Source organism: Rhea pennata, chromosome 25 (genome assembly GCF_028389875.1).
Source record: "Rhea pennata isolate bPtePen1 chromosome 25, bPtePen1.pri, whole genome shotgun sequence".
Lineage (NCBI taxonomy): Eukaryota > Metazoa > Chordata > Aves > Rheiformes > Rheidae > Rhea > Rhea pennata.
In genome coordinates this window covers 2430618-2441829 of record NC_084687.1, presented here as the reverse complement: position 1 = coordinate 2441829, position 11212 = coordinate 2430618, and the positions used below count along the sequence as shown (strand labels likewise).

At 57.3% G+C, this 11212-nt stretch overlaps 1 protein-coding gene across 1 annotated transcript; it reads right to left on the bottom strand.

Moving 5' to 3' along the window:
* Positions 1-1751: 1751 nt before the first annotated feature.
* ADIPOR1 (adiponectin receptor 1) lies at positions 1752-10541 on the bottom strand. Its single transcript, XM_062594893.1, has 8 exons — positions 10467-10541; positions 9897-10125; positions 8872-8988; positions 7857-8028; positions 6178-6364; positions 4771-4958; positions 3053-3246; positions 1752-2654 (listed from the first exon to the last, which is right to left on the bottom strand). The coding sequence occupies exons 2-8, from the start codon at positions 10035-10037 to the stop codon at positions 2526-2528; spliced, it is 1128 nt and encodes a 375-aa protein (XP_062450877.1). The 5' UTR covers positions 10038-10125; positions 10467-10541; the 3' UTR covers positions 1752-2525.
* Positions 10542-11212: the final 671 nt, after the last annotated feature.

Sequence of the window (11212 nt, the reverse complement as noted above, 5' to 3'; positions counted from 1 at the left end):
ATAGTAAGATCCTGAATGTAGGACTCCTATGTCCTGTCATTCTGTAAAAATGAGAATTTCATGCCTGTTTCCATTCTCTTGCCTGTCCTAAAACTCCTCCAGGACTACTGTGCCTTGCTTTCTGATTGCCTGGTACCTGACTGTTTAGGCTAGTTGCTGCTGGTGTATAATTTTCAAAACTCTTTAGCAAAAAAAGCACTGTATTTGTGAAGACATGTTGTCATGCTTTGCTGCTTACTTGGTTCCTCAGGTGAACTGTAAAGACAATTTTTGTAATTTATGTCACTCAGCCAGTGTGCTCTCTCTTGTTTTTGGCTGGCATCCCAGCCATGAGAAGAGGGGGGCAAGTCACTGGTATTTGAGAGAGAATTACACTGTCATCAGTGGAGCCTCCACTGGCTATCCAAATCTGCATGTTAATCAGCAGATGTTTTTTTTTCTGTACTCCCTATGCAGGATCAGAGCTCTCTGGCACTGTTCAAATCCATGTGTTTCCCAGGGGGGCTGGGCAGCAGGAGCACACCAGCCTCTGCTTAGCTGTTGTTAACCTACAGCTTGAGGATTTTATTTACCAGCCTGACTCTTGCACCACTGAAACATCCTTAGGGGTTTGCTGAGGAGGGGAAATATGACTCAGCTGAAGCCATTTCAGGCTGCTGCTGTTACTGCAATGCTCTGCCCTCCTGGCACGGGGATAGCTCATTTTGCCTGAGAGCTGAGTGCTTCCCAGGATGGGCCATGTGCTGTTGCTGTCTGCCACGAAGAGCCCGGCCAGCAGGAGCTCGGGAGCCCGCTGCTCCGAGCAGTGCTGTGCCCACAGCGCCCGGCCTTTGCAGCAGGTGCACAGAAGGCAGCTCTTTGCTCATATTTAAACAGCACTCTGGAAACACATGCAGGTGGTGTCTTGGCTCTGGGGCGTTTTGTCTGGGAACAGATTTCAGCCAGGGCTGTGACCTAGGGGGGGGAGGGGGCTGCAGGACAGGTTGTAAGTTGAGCAGCCTTTGCAGTTCCCAGAGCCAGGCTGTATCCGAGCCTCCTCCAAAAAGGAGTCACCACGCACAGGCAACACAAACCATTCCAGCAGCAGCTGGCAGGCAGCAGGGGACAGACTGTGACACAGGGAGGAGGTGGCCCTGCCTGGCAGGCAGGGAATCCCTTGCTCCTTTGTAGCATAGTGAGCCTCAGCTGCCCAAGATGAGCTTTATTTTACCTGTATGCCCCATAGGCTATCAGGTTGCAAGGCCTTTGCTGTGCATGGAGAGCTCAGTGTCTGTCCTTCACCTGGATCCCACCAGCCCTCAGGATCAGAGGAAGAAAGGCAGCAGCTCCTGCTGCCTGCCCAGGGGGGCAACGCACAGTCAGTGGCCAGGGAAGGGCTTCCTGCTCTGTTACCTCTGCAGTACTGAAGAACTTCCTGTGGTTTATTGCTGATGTTTGGGCTGTCTTAACTCCCTGCTGCAGCTGGGAGGAATTGCAGTGCTCTCCAGCACCTCAATGGTTTGGCACTGCTCCTGCCTCTGAACCCTCTTCGCAGCAGCCATCCACACCCAGTACAGTCCCTGGGGGTACTTGGACTAGCGCAGACAGTGCTCCGGGAGACTTTGCGCCGCATCCCAGCACCCAGAAGCACAGCCGCAGCCATCCTCCAGCTGTACAGCTCCTGCCTCGGCTCTGCAACAGCACAGCTAGAGAGGAGCATCTTCCAGGTCCCCGGACACCAGCCACCCAATAAACGACACAGACACTACCAGCACGACAGTAACTATTGACCTTTTTATTTCAATCAGCTACAGCAGCTCTACATTCTCCTAAAACACTGTCCTTCCTTTACTACCACAGACAGCAGGGGAGCCAAGTACACTGCGGTGGCAGCAAGTCTTTTTTAAAGCTTAGTATTAAATATTAAATACTCTCTCATTTATGTTTACATTACTTTGTCAAGGAAAGAAAAAAAAAAGACAATTAAAACTTAAGTTACATGAATCTGTGTCCGTGCCCCTGGGCAGCAGCACGGGGGGCTGCCCCCAGTGAGGCAGCTCTGCTGCAAAGGGATATGCAAAATCTCTGGCCCTCGGCCTGGTAGTGCGTGACGCCGCTCGCCCTGGCGGTGAGCTACGGAACGGGGTGCTCGGCTGTGCCGGCAGCGGAGTATCCGTGCCCTTTGCTTTCAGAAATCAGCATGCCTGGAAAGGTCGGACAAGCCCGGTGCAGCTCAAACACTGTCTGGAGGAGGCGAGGCCTTAGAGCACGCGGCAGGGCTGGCTGCCGGGGCCTCTGTTGCCTCCCCTCAGCCCCAACAAAGTGCATGGGAAAGGGGGTGAGGATTTGGTCGACAGGAACTTCACTAAGAATTTTTCTGATTCTTTTTCCTCTCTCTTTTCTTTTTTTTTTAAAAAAAGAAAAAAACTCAAGCAATTTTGAGTCTTCCTTTGATTTTCTTTTTTTTTTTTTTTCTTTTTTTTTTTCTTAAGCAAAGAGAGTTTAAAAAGCACTTAGGAAGCTTGTACTAAAATCACCAGCCATTCTCAGAGGAGAGAGTCATCTGTGCACCCCCCTTCGAGTCCATAACGAAACTCCTGCAAGTTTGAGACACCATAGAAGTGGACAAAGGCCGCAGCCACCACGAGGACGTGGAAGATCTGATGCGACTGGAACTGCGGGGAAGCAAAAAAGCCTTTTGGGTTAGACCGAACAGAGTCGAAGCAATGTCAGAAGACCTCCTCCATGCCACTCTCCACACCACCCCAGAACTGTCCTCCGAGCTGCACTTTCCCTCGCCTTGTTGCTCCAAGGCAGCACTTTCTGCCCCGTATTTTAGCCCTGCCCCGCTTGCTCTCCGCGGCCGTTCAAGGCAGGCTGCCAGTGCACTCACTGGAGCGCACCACAACCGCCCGCCCCGTGGCGGGACATCTCCCAGCCACCTTCTCCTCGTCTCAGGGCAGAGGAAAGGCCACATCCCAGATCCCTTCACCCCGAACCTCTCCACTGCTTCTCTGCAGCACCTCGCTCACCGCTTCTGCCCAGACCTTATCCCGCCGGGAACTGCACTCACCCAGATGTCAAACTTGCCCGGGAAGAAGCGCTCGGGTATGCGGGCAGCGTACAGCCCCGCTCCCGTGATGTACATCACGGCCATGAGGAAGAACCAGCCCATCTGGCCAACGGTGGTGGCTTTCACAAACCCTTCGGCAATGGTGAAGTGCATCGTGGGCACGACGCCACTCAGCCCCAGGCCCAGAAAGACGCCTGGGACAAAGAGGAGAGATCAGCAAAAGGGAGCTCAGTGTGGCCAGGGCTCGCCTCCCACCAGCTCCCCTCACACCCTCATCCTGCACAAAAGGGAAGCTCCTAGAGGAGCTAGCAGCTTTTCTTCACTCAGTCCCGAAATATCAACCCCCATGGTCCTTCATCCTTCACAAAATGAGGGATTTACAGCTCTACATCCCAGTCAGAACCTGTGCTGACCCCACTGCCTGCTGGGCTGAGCTTGCCCTGCACACATATATTCTCTCCCCCGCCACAGCTCCGCTCCTGGCCATGGAACAGCCCTTTCCGAAGGCGTCAGCCCTTTGGGTCACACACAAAACCTCACAAGCACAAGGAACGTGGCCTGCAAACAGCCGCAGCCAGCCTGCCCAGACGAGATGGCCGCCAGTCATTTGTTCCCTGAAGCTGCGTTGAGCTCAAAGGGCAGGTGCTAATTAGCAGTGCTGAAATTTTCAGCTTTCACATCTAATTAATTCAGTAGAAAGCAAGCGGCACTGCAGCGAGGCAAGAGCCCAGAGAGGCTGCGGCTTGTACTCGCAGCAGGAAGCTGACTCCCCAGCAGGCAAGGAGGATCTGGCCCAGGCAGCAGCCTCGCTGCACACCTGGCGTGGAAAGCAATCCTTTCCACGAGCCAGGAGCTGTGATCCCGCTGCGGACCAACACCCAAGAGGCCCCCATGTGAGAGTCTAGGCTGCCGCAGGAGTAACAGCAGGGCTGGGAGTCCCATCCTGTCCTGCCCTCTTCCAAGGGGGTTTCGACACACTGCACTCGTGTGGGTCACGAGCCAGTTGCGCTGCCTGGCCTCCTGCTCACGCGTCTCTCGTCACACAGCGAGGATGAGGACTCCCAGGAGGTGAGTGTGGGCAGAGGCATTTCTCCATGCTCACTGGTGCTTAGCGAAGCTGCTTTAATGTGCTGGGCTCCGTTTCAGAGGCTGCAGCAGGGGCTACGCAGGGCGCGAGAATTGCCCCAGCATCACCACAGGGGCGCGGAGCAGCTCCGTTCCCACTGCCCAGCCCCAACCTCCAGGAAGGCAGGTACGTGCCAGCGCGTACTCGGCAGAGGGACGGACAAGGGAATCTCTTCCTCCCTGGAAGAGTGTCAGCTTTGTGCTGCCAAAGCGCTTCCTGGAGAAGGCAGCTTCGCACAGCACAGCCCCAGGCCTCCCAACCACCACTTACAGGGCTATTTTTAAACACTGCCTGCCTGTTCCAAACCTCAGGGGTGCTGAGTGCCAGGTGGGGCTCAGGCCCGCTGCGCTGGCCAGCGGCCAGGCCCTGCTCAGCAGGGGATTCAAACCCCCAGCACGGCAAGAGGAAGGAGGAGACCTCTCGCTGCTGGGAGCTGCTGCAGGGCAGTGGGGTGGTCTGGGGGAAAACTAATTCTATACGTGCAGGTGCTAAGAGCTTTTTGGGGTACCCAGAAACCTCTCTGGGATCCTAGCCATGCAAGCCCTCTGGGAGCAGCTCTCTGAGTACGGGCGCACGCACGGGGCTCTCCTACCTGCTCTTGTCTGCCTGTGCTTGGGGGTCGCAAACCGGTCCCACTGAGCAACGATGATTGCTGAGATGCCCAGGACACAGACGATGGAGAGGTAGATGAGTCTTGGCTGCGGGGAGCAGTAGAACGAATAATAGAGCCACGGGACGAAGCTCCCCATGATCAGCAGTGCAATTCCTGAATAATCCAGCCTGCAATCAGAGTGTAAAGAGAGAGGAGAGTCACAGGTGAGCCTGGAAACCCGTCCCCCACCTGTGTTCTCTTGGCAACAGTGTGTTGGTACCCTCTATCTCATCTGTACCCTAGTGGAGTCACCACGGCCAGACAGATGGCCACGGCCACCTGGGTGAACATGACTAAGAACTGAAGCAGCACATCCAGAGAGGAGAGGAGACAGGAGAAACATCCCAGGCCTGTGGCTTCTGAGGATGCAAGTGGAGCTTAACAGGAGTGCAAGAGATGAACGGCAACTTGCTGGATGTGCAGAAACCGCCCGAAGGGGATGTGCACTCAAGCAGCCACCGCAGGATGCCGTGGGCATTAGTCCTTGCGCATGCGGGTTTGACTGCTGTCCTTCACTGCAAAGTGCTTTCGATCTATCGATCCAGGAACTGTTTCGCCACCAAAATGCAGCCACTTGTGTACCCCCCGCCACCACGGCGGCTGTGCAAGCACTCTCCCCGAGTACGCAAGGATGTTTCTGCTAAGGGCACTGCAGCACTGTCTGTTTGGAAGACACGAGCCCACAGGATCTCTGGGGTTTGTGCAAAGGAGATTGGCAGGATTTCCCAGCGAGCAGCACACAAGTAAATACGTTTGACAGACTCGCGTGTGCAAGGTCTTATTTGAAAGCCTTGCTGCTGTTCTCCCTGTGCCATGAAGGGTGATGTGAGCTTAATTCTAAGAGCAGTCTGTGTGCTGACCTCAGAGAGGAGCGCTGGCCACAGCCCAACATTTCTACTTTGCTGGGAATTGTTTGTTTTGTTTTCTCCCAGTTTGGTTTTATGCCAAATTGGACCTGAACCAAAGATTCTGAAAATATTCAGTAAACTGGAAGCTCCCTAGTCCCACAGTTGACCTGCAAGACAGACCCCTCCTCATTTCACTGCCTCGAGAGGCACAAAGGCTTTGGGACCCTTGGAAATCGCACATTCACAGGGTCTCTGTCCTCGTAGACCCATATTCTCAGGGAGCTTTTGACTCAGCAGCTTCAAGGTGCCTCAGCACAGGGCAGAGCCATCCAGGATCCAGCTGCGGTTCCCTCTGAACTCCACACTGGATTCACTGAACTCTCCCTTCCCCCAAGCATAAGACATGTGGGACTTAGCAGTGCAGCATTTTCCAAGAGAAAATGCTGCGAGAAATCAAAACTGCCCACGAGACCACTCAACCGCACTTTGGCTGACTCACTTTGAAAAAGTCCGCGAGACCTTTTCTGAGTGACAGTAGACAGTGTGGAAAAGCCAGGAGAAGCTGAGGCACAGCACTGCTCCGAGGAAGAACATCCCAAACACCACCTTCTCCTGGAGAGGAGCCATGAAATACATGTTGGGCCGCAGCATGGTCAGGATCCCCAGGCAGAGGAACAACACAAAACCTGCAGACAACACACAAAGCCGGCAGTTAGATGAGGCAGAACGGAGGTGGCCCAACGCCCTCCATCCAGCACCAACGCTGAGCACGTGACAGATGAATCGACCCCCGAAAGATAAGCAGAGCGAACCGAGAGCGCTGGCAGCAAGGCGGGGTGGGTGATATGCAATAGATGGGGTGAGTCTCCTGCCCATGCACACACGAGAAACAGCTCCGCAGGCTTGTCCCAGCACAGGGCTGGCCCGGAGCAGGCATGTTAGCAGGGGCAATGGTTACTGCGGACAAGCCAAGGCAAGGGGAACCTTGTGAGATGGCAGGGTCAAAGGTATGGTTAGGCTCAGGGTTATTTTAAGGGCTGTTAGCTCATTCCTGAGTTTCAGAGGAAAGTGTTATGAGAGATTCTGTCACACCTAACATCTATTTTTCCTTCCCTAGAGTAGAAGCAGCTTGCCTGACGCGTGCTGGCAGATCTACCGAGCAGCACAGCCTGGTCTTGCCCCAGCCAGCCCTTAAAGCCTTGGGTCTCTGTGCTGTCCCTCTGAGAGGGGTCCTCTGAGTCCTCAGCCCAGGCTGGGGCTCTCCACAGAGAGCCAGGAAAGCACATGCCTGACTAGGTCCCTCTCATGCCCTGTCAGGCACCAGCAGTTCCTGATCCTACCCAAACCGGCCGTTAGTTCTTGTGGAGCATGGGCAAAGCCACAAAACGTCACCAAGCTCAGACCTTGGGCCCTGCAATGTTGCTGTGAGGAAGTGCCCTCTTCTCCCCTCCAGTCCCTTCACCCAAAGCCCCAGGGGCTTAGAGCAACCACATCCACAAGGAATCAAACTGCTTTTCTGATGGTGCTGAGAAAAGGTGAAGCTGGATCCAAGCTGATTCAGAGGAAGCGGAATTGGCCCTGAAAGGATCTAATCCGAGTCTGTCACGACTTATTTAAATACAGTCCTTGCGCAAGATGGGGCTTGGGGTTCTCACTCTCAGGCATCTTGTGACTGAGCTGCTTGTGAGAGCACAACCAGGTGGCCACAAACGATGCTGAAAGGGAGGCCCCAGGAGGCCTAAAACAGCAGCCAAGAAGGCCTTAAGGCAGGGGTTTAGGACCCTGGGTAAAGCAGAAATTCCTTCTCTCTGGTGCAACACACCAACCCCACTAAGACTAGGTGCTTCACAGCCACATGGGTTTTGCTTCGTCAGCTCCAACCTCCATCAGGAGTGAAGCGTGGAGCGATACAGCTGCTGTCCCGGTCCAGCAGCAGCCCAGGAACCCACGAGCAAAGCCACCACGAGCAGCGTCCCCTCCTCTGCCAGCAGGCTCATTTGGAGGTAGCAAGGGGACAGACCAGAGGACCCAGCAAGTCCTAGTTCTTAAGCAGGCCAGCCTAGAAACAAACCCAGCCACGAAAGGCCTCCCTACGCTGCGTGCATCCAGGGCAAAGCACATCTTCAACCCCATAGAAGCACGGCCCAGCCCCACAGCTACTGACCCCACCGCAGGTACCTAGCAAGTGCGTCCAGATGTTTCCCGTCTCGGTGTGTATTCGGAAGATGCTCTTGAAGCAGGCTCGGAAGGACGGCATCGGAGGTCTGTGTCCGTGCAGGAGGTAATCGTTATCCTTCAGCCAGTCAGGCAGCACGTCGTAGGGGATCACACGCCAGCGCCCTTCCCACACCTGCAACACACCAACCCGTGCTGGTGGCCCCTAGGGCTGGCACTTGCCAAAGAATCAAGGCAGCCCAGAGACTCAGGTTTACTCGCCCCAGGGAGCTTAGAGTCTCACACAGAACAAAACCACCAAGACTCTTCCTTACAAACGAGGCTGAAAAGGCCCCTGTAATTCTCCCCCAGAAGAGGAAGTTCAACTTTTACAACATCAGGCACCCTGTGGACCCTTTAAACCACCTACATCCTGCAGAGAACTTGCCACATCCCACCCTGGGGAGTTGGAGATGATCTGCACCCTCTCATTTGACCCATCAGCACCATAAGCAATCTCTCTGTTCTCTGCAGTGAGGAGTTCCCTTTAAGTTTGGTCAAGGAAAAGGGATCTCAGCTTGCTGATAGAACTGTCCTGGACCTCAGCATTATGGCACTGGTCACCCAAAATGGGGCGCAGTGGGGCAGAGCAGAGGCACCAGGCAAAACCAGCAGCAGTGCTCCGAGCTCCCCTTCCCTGCCTGGACACACACAGAGGCTCTCCAAACCACTCCAGAGGTTAGTGTTTGTCTGAGGGGGCTAGGCACAACCTCCAGGTGCTGATCAGGAACGCCGGCGCTTCCCAGCTGCTGCCATCTGCTTCCCACATCGCTCCCCAGAGACGTTGCTGGGAGCAGGCCCAGGCGGCGAGCGAAGCCGGAGCAGATTGCAGGCAGAGCCGCGCGGCAGCGTGGTGCTCACCTTGCCCGGGGCCAGGCAGAGCGACGCAGCCCAGTCCCCACCCTGGGGCATTCGGGCTCCTCTCATTCTCCCAAACCAGGGTCGGGGGGTGAGGGAGAATCACTACAAACTCCTGTACCTTATACACAAACTCTTCCATCTTCTCCATTGCGTGGTGAGCCTGCAGGGGCAGAGTCAGCACACGGACCACCTCCTCCTCTTCCTCACGGGTCGCTGGGCATGGCGGGTCTTCAGCCTAGAGGGATAAAACCCAGGACGGAACAATTCCAGCTCACTGGAGGTGAGTCTTTTCTAAGAGCACCTTTAGGGGCTTCACCCCCCCCGAGGAAGACGGACAGGACTCACTGGTCACCACTGCTTATGCAACATGTTACTGTCTTAACCATCTCAGGCAGGCTAATCCCAGATTTATTCTTGTTTAAAGGCAGGATTACATGGAAGGATTTTCATCCTTACAACCATGCCTGCAAGCTGAAACAGCCACTTGGCCCAGCCAGGCTCACCAGCCCAGGAAATCCAACTGTTTGGGCAATCATCTTTCCCAGTGCTCTCCCACAAGTGCTGGGAGCAATCTGCCTGCCCAGTCTCAAATTTCCTCTTTCCTCCTTTTCCATTAGCAGGTTTGAGAAGGTGATTTCTAGCCCTAAAAGCCACAAAACAGCTGAAGGACTAAGAACACCCCATTCACTCCAAGAAACTGTGCTGGCATGCAAAGACAGCACATCTTGGCTGACATCTCTGCACAAGGTTTATGTCTGCACAATAAGAGAAGTTTCCGGGCCAGATTCCTGGACAGCTTAGAGCACAGCACAGGCAACTTGTCAGCTTTTGGGTAAAAAAGTACCTCACAGCCTCTTTGCACTGACTCAAAGCAACTACTAGATTCAGGGCTTGGGAAAATACGCTACATTTCCAGCTTGCATCCTTCAAGCTGCTAATGGGATAAGGAGCAAATTTCTAGGTTAATCCTCAAGGACAGCGTTGAAGAGTCTGAGCAGGGAGGAGCGGATCTGGCTGCGACTCCAGTGCACGTCCCGCTAAGGCTGCCCATCACCTGCCAGCTTTGGGCTGATCAATGGGGTGAAACGCTGGCAGAGCGGGATGGGTTAGGAGACACGGGGCGCGCGAGGGCTCAGGGCTTACACCGGCCGAGCCGGCGGCTCCCTGGTCCCCCTTCTCCTCCAGCAGCGGCCCCAGCTCGGCCAGCTCCAGGTGGGCTCGCTCCCGGCTGGCGGCAGCCAGCCCGTTGCCCTGCCCGGCGGCGGCAGCTTTGCGGGACGCCATCGGGGTGGCAGGTGGTCCTGGTGGTCGAGGGCTGGGGCGACGCCGCGGCTGCCGGTGCAGGTCCCCTCCGCGTCCGTGTGCCGCCGCGCTGGCGAGGGAGGAAGAACAGAGTCACCGCCACCGGCCCCGGCAGCCCCCCCCTCGCGTTACCGGGCACAGGCCCGCTGACAAACCGTCCGCAACGGGCAGGGACCGGGACCCCCACCCGTACCCGAACCCGCCTCGGTGCTCCCGGCGGAGGCACCGACCTCCCCGCCAGGCCGGGCCGAGCCTCGCGCTTGGTCCGGGGCCGCCGCCGCAGCCAGGACGACATGCGGAGCCGCGGCAGGGTAGCGGGCGGGCCCGGACGCCCCGCTCAAAGCCCCGAGGGGGTCGCGGTGCCGGTGCCGGCGGCGCCTCCCCGCTTCCCCCCTCCGGGCGCGCACTCACCGGCCGCTACATCCCGCGCAGGGGCGGCGGCGGCGGCGGCACCGGAAGCGACGCTGAGGGAACGAACCACTTCCGGCCCGCGAGGTCCCGCCCCGCGGAGGTGGACTCCTCCGGGGGCGGGGCGGGGGCGGTACGCAAGCTCGTGTTCTGATTGGCCACGGCCGCCGTCTCTCCCCTTCTCTCTATCCCCCCGCCCCGCCGGCCGCGGTGATTGGACGAGCCGCGGGGGAGCGCCGCGGGGGAGGCGCTCTAGCCCGGCGGCGCGGCTCGCTGGCGGCGCGCGTCATCGCCCCCTGCGGGCGGGGAAGGGGAGCGAGAGGGGCCCGGGCGCCAGCTCGGGGCATCCCGTGATGGCGGCGGCGATGCGGGGACGCGGGGCCGGGCGCCAGGCGGGGTCCCCGCTCCGCGGCCTGACCGAGGAGCGGGAACAGGGGGGCGGACAGACACGGGGCACGAAGGCTGGGCCTAGTGCTGCCGCGAGGCCTGCGTTACCATGACAACGTGCCTCGTTACCGTGGCAACGCGGCCCCCACGGAGACCACCGGGGCCACTCGGCGGCTGGGGCCTGGCGGCAGCCTCGCAAGATGGCAGACGGCAGCTCTGAGCGGAACTGGCACCCGCTAAATATTGATGGGACCCCCCCCAGGAGGGTGGGGGGCACCTGCCGGCTGCCGAGGGGGCGTCCGGGCTGCGAAAACACCGCGCAGGCCGGCCGTCCCTGGCAATAATTGCAGGCCGAGGGCTCC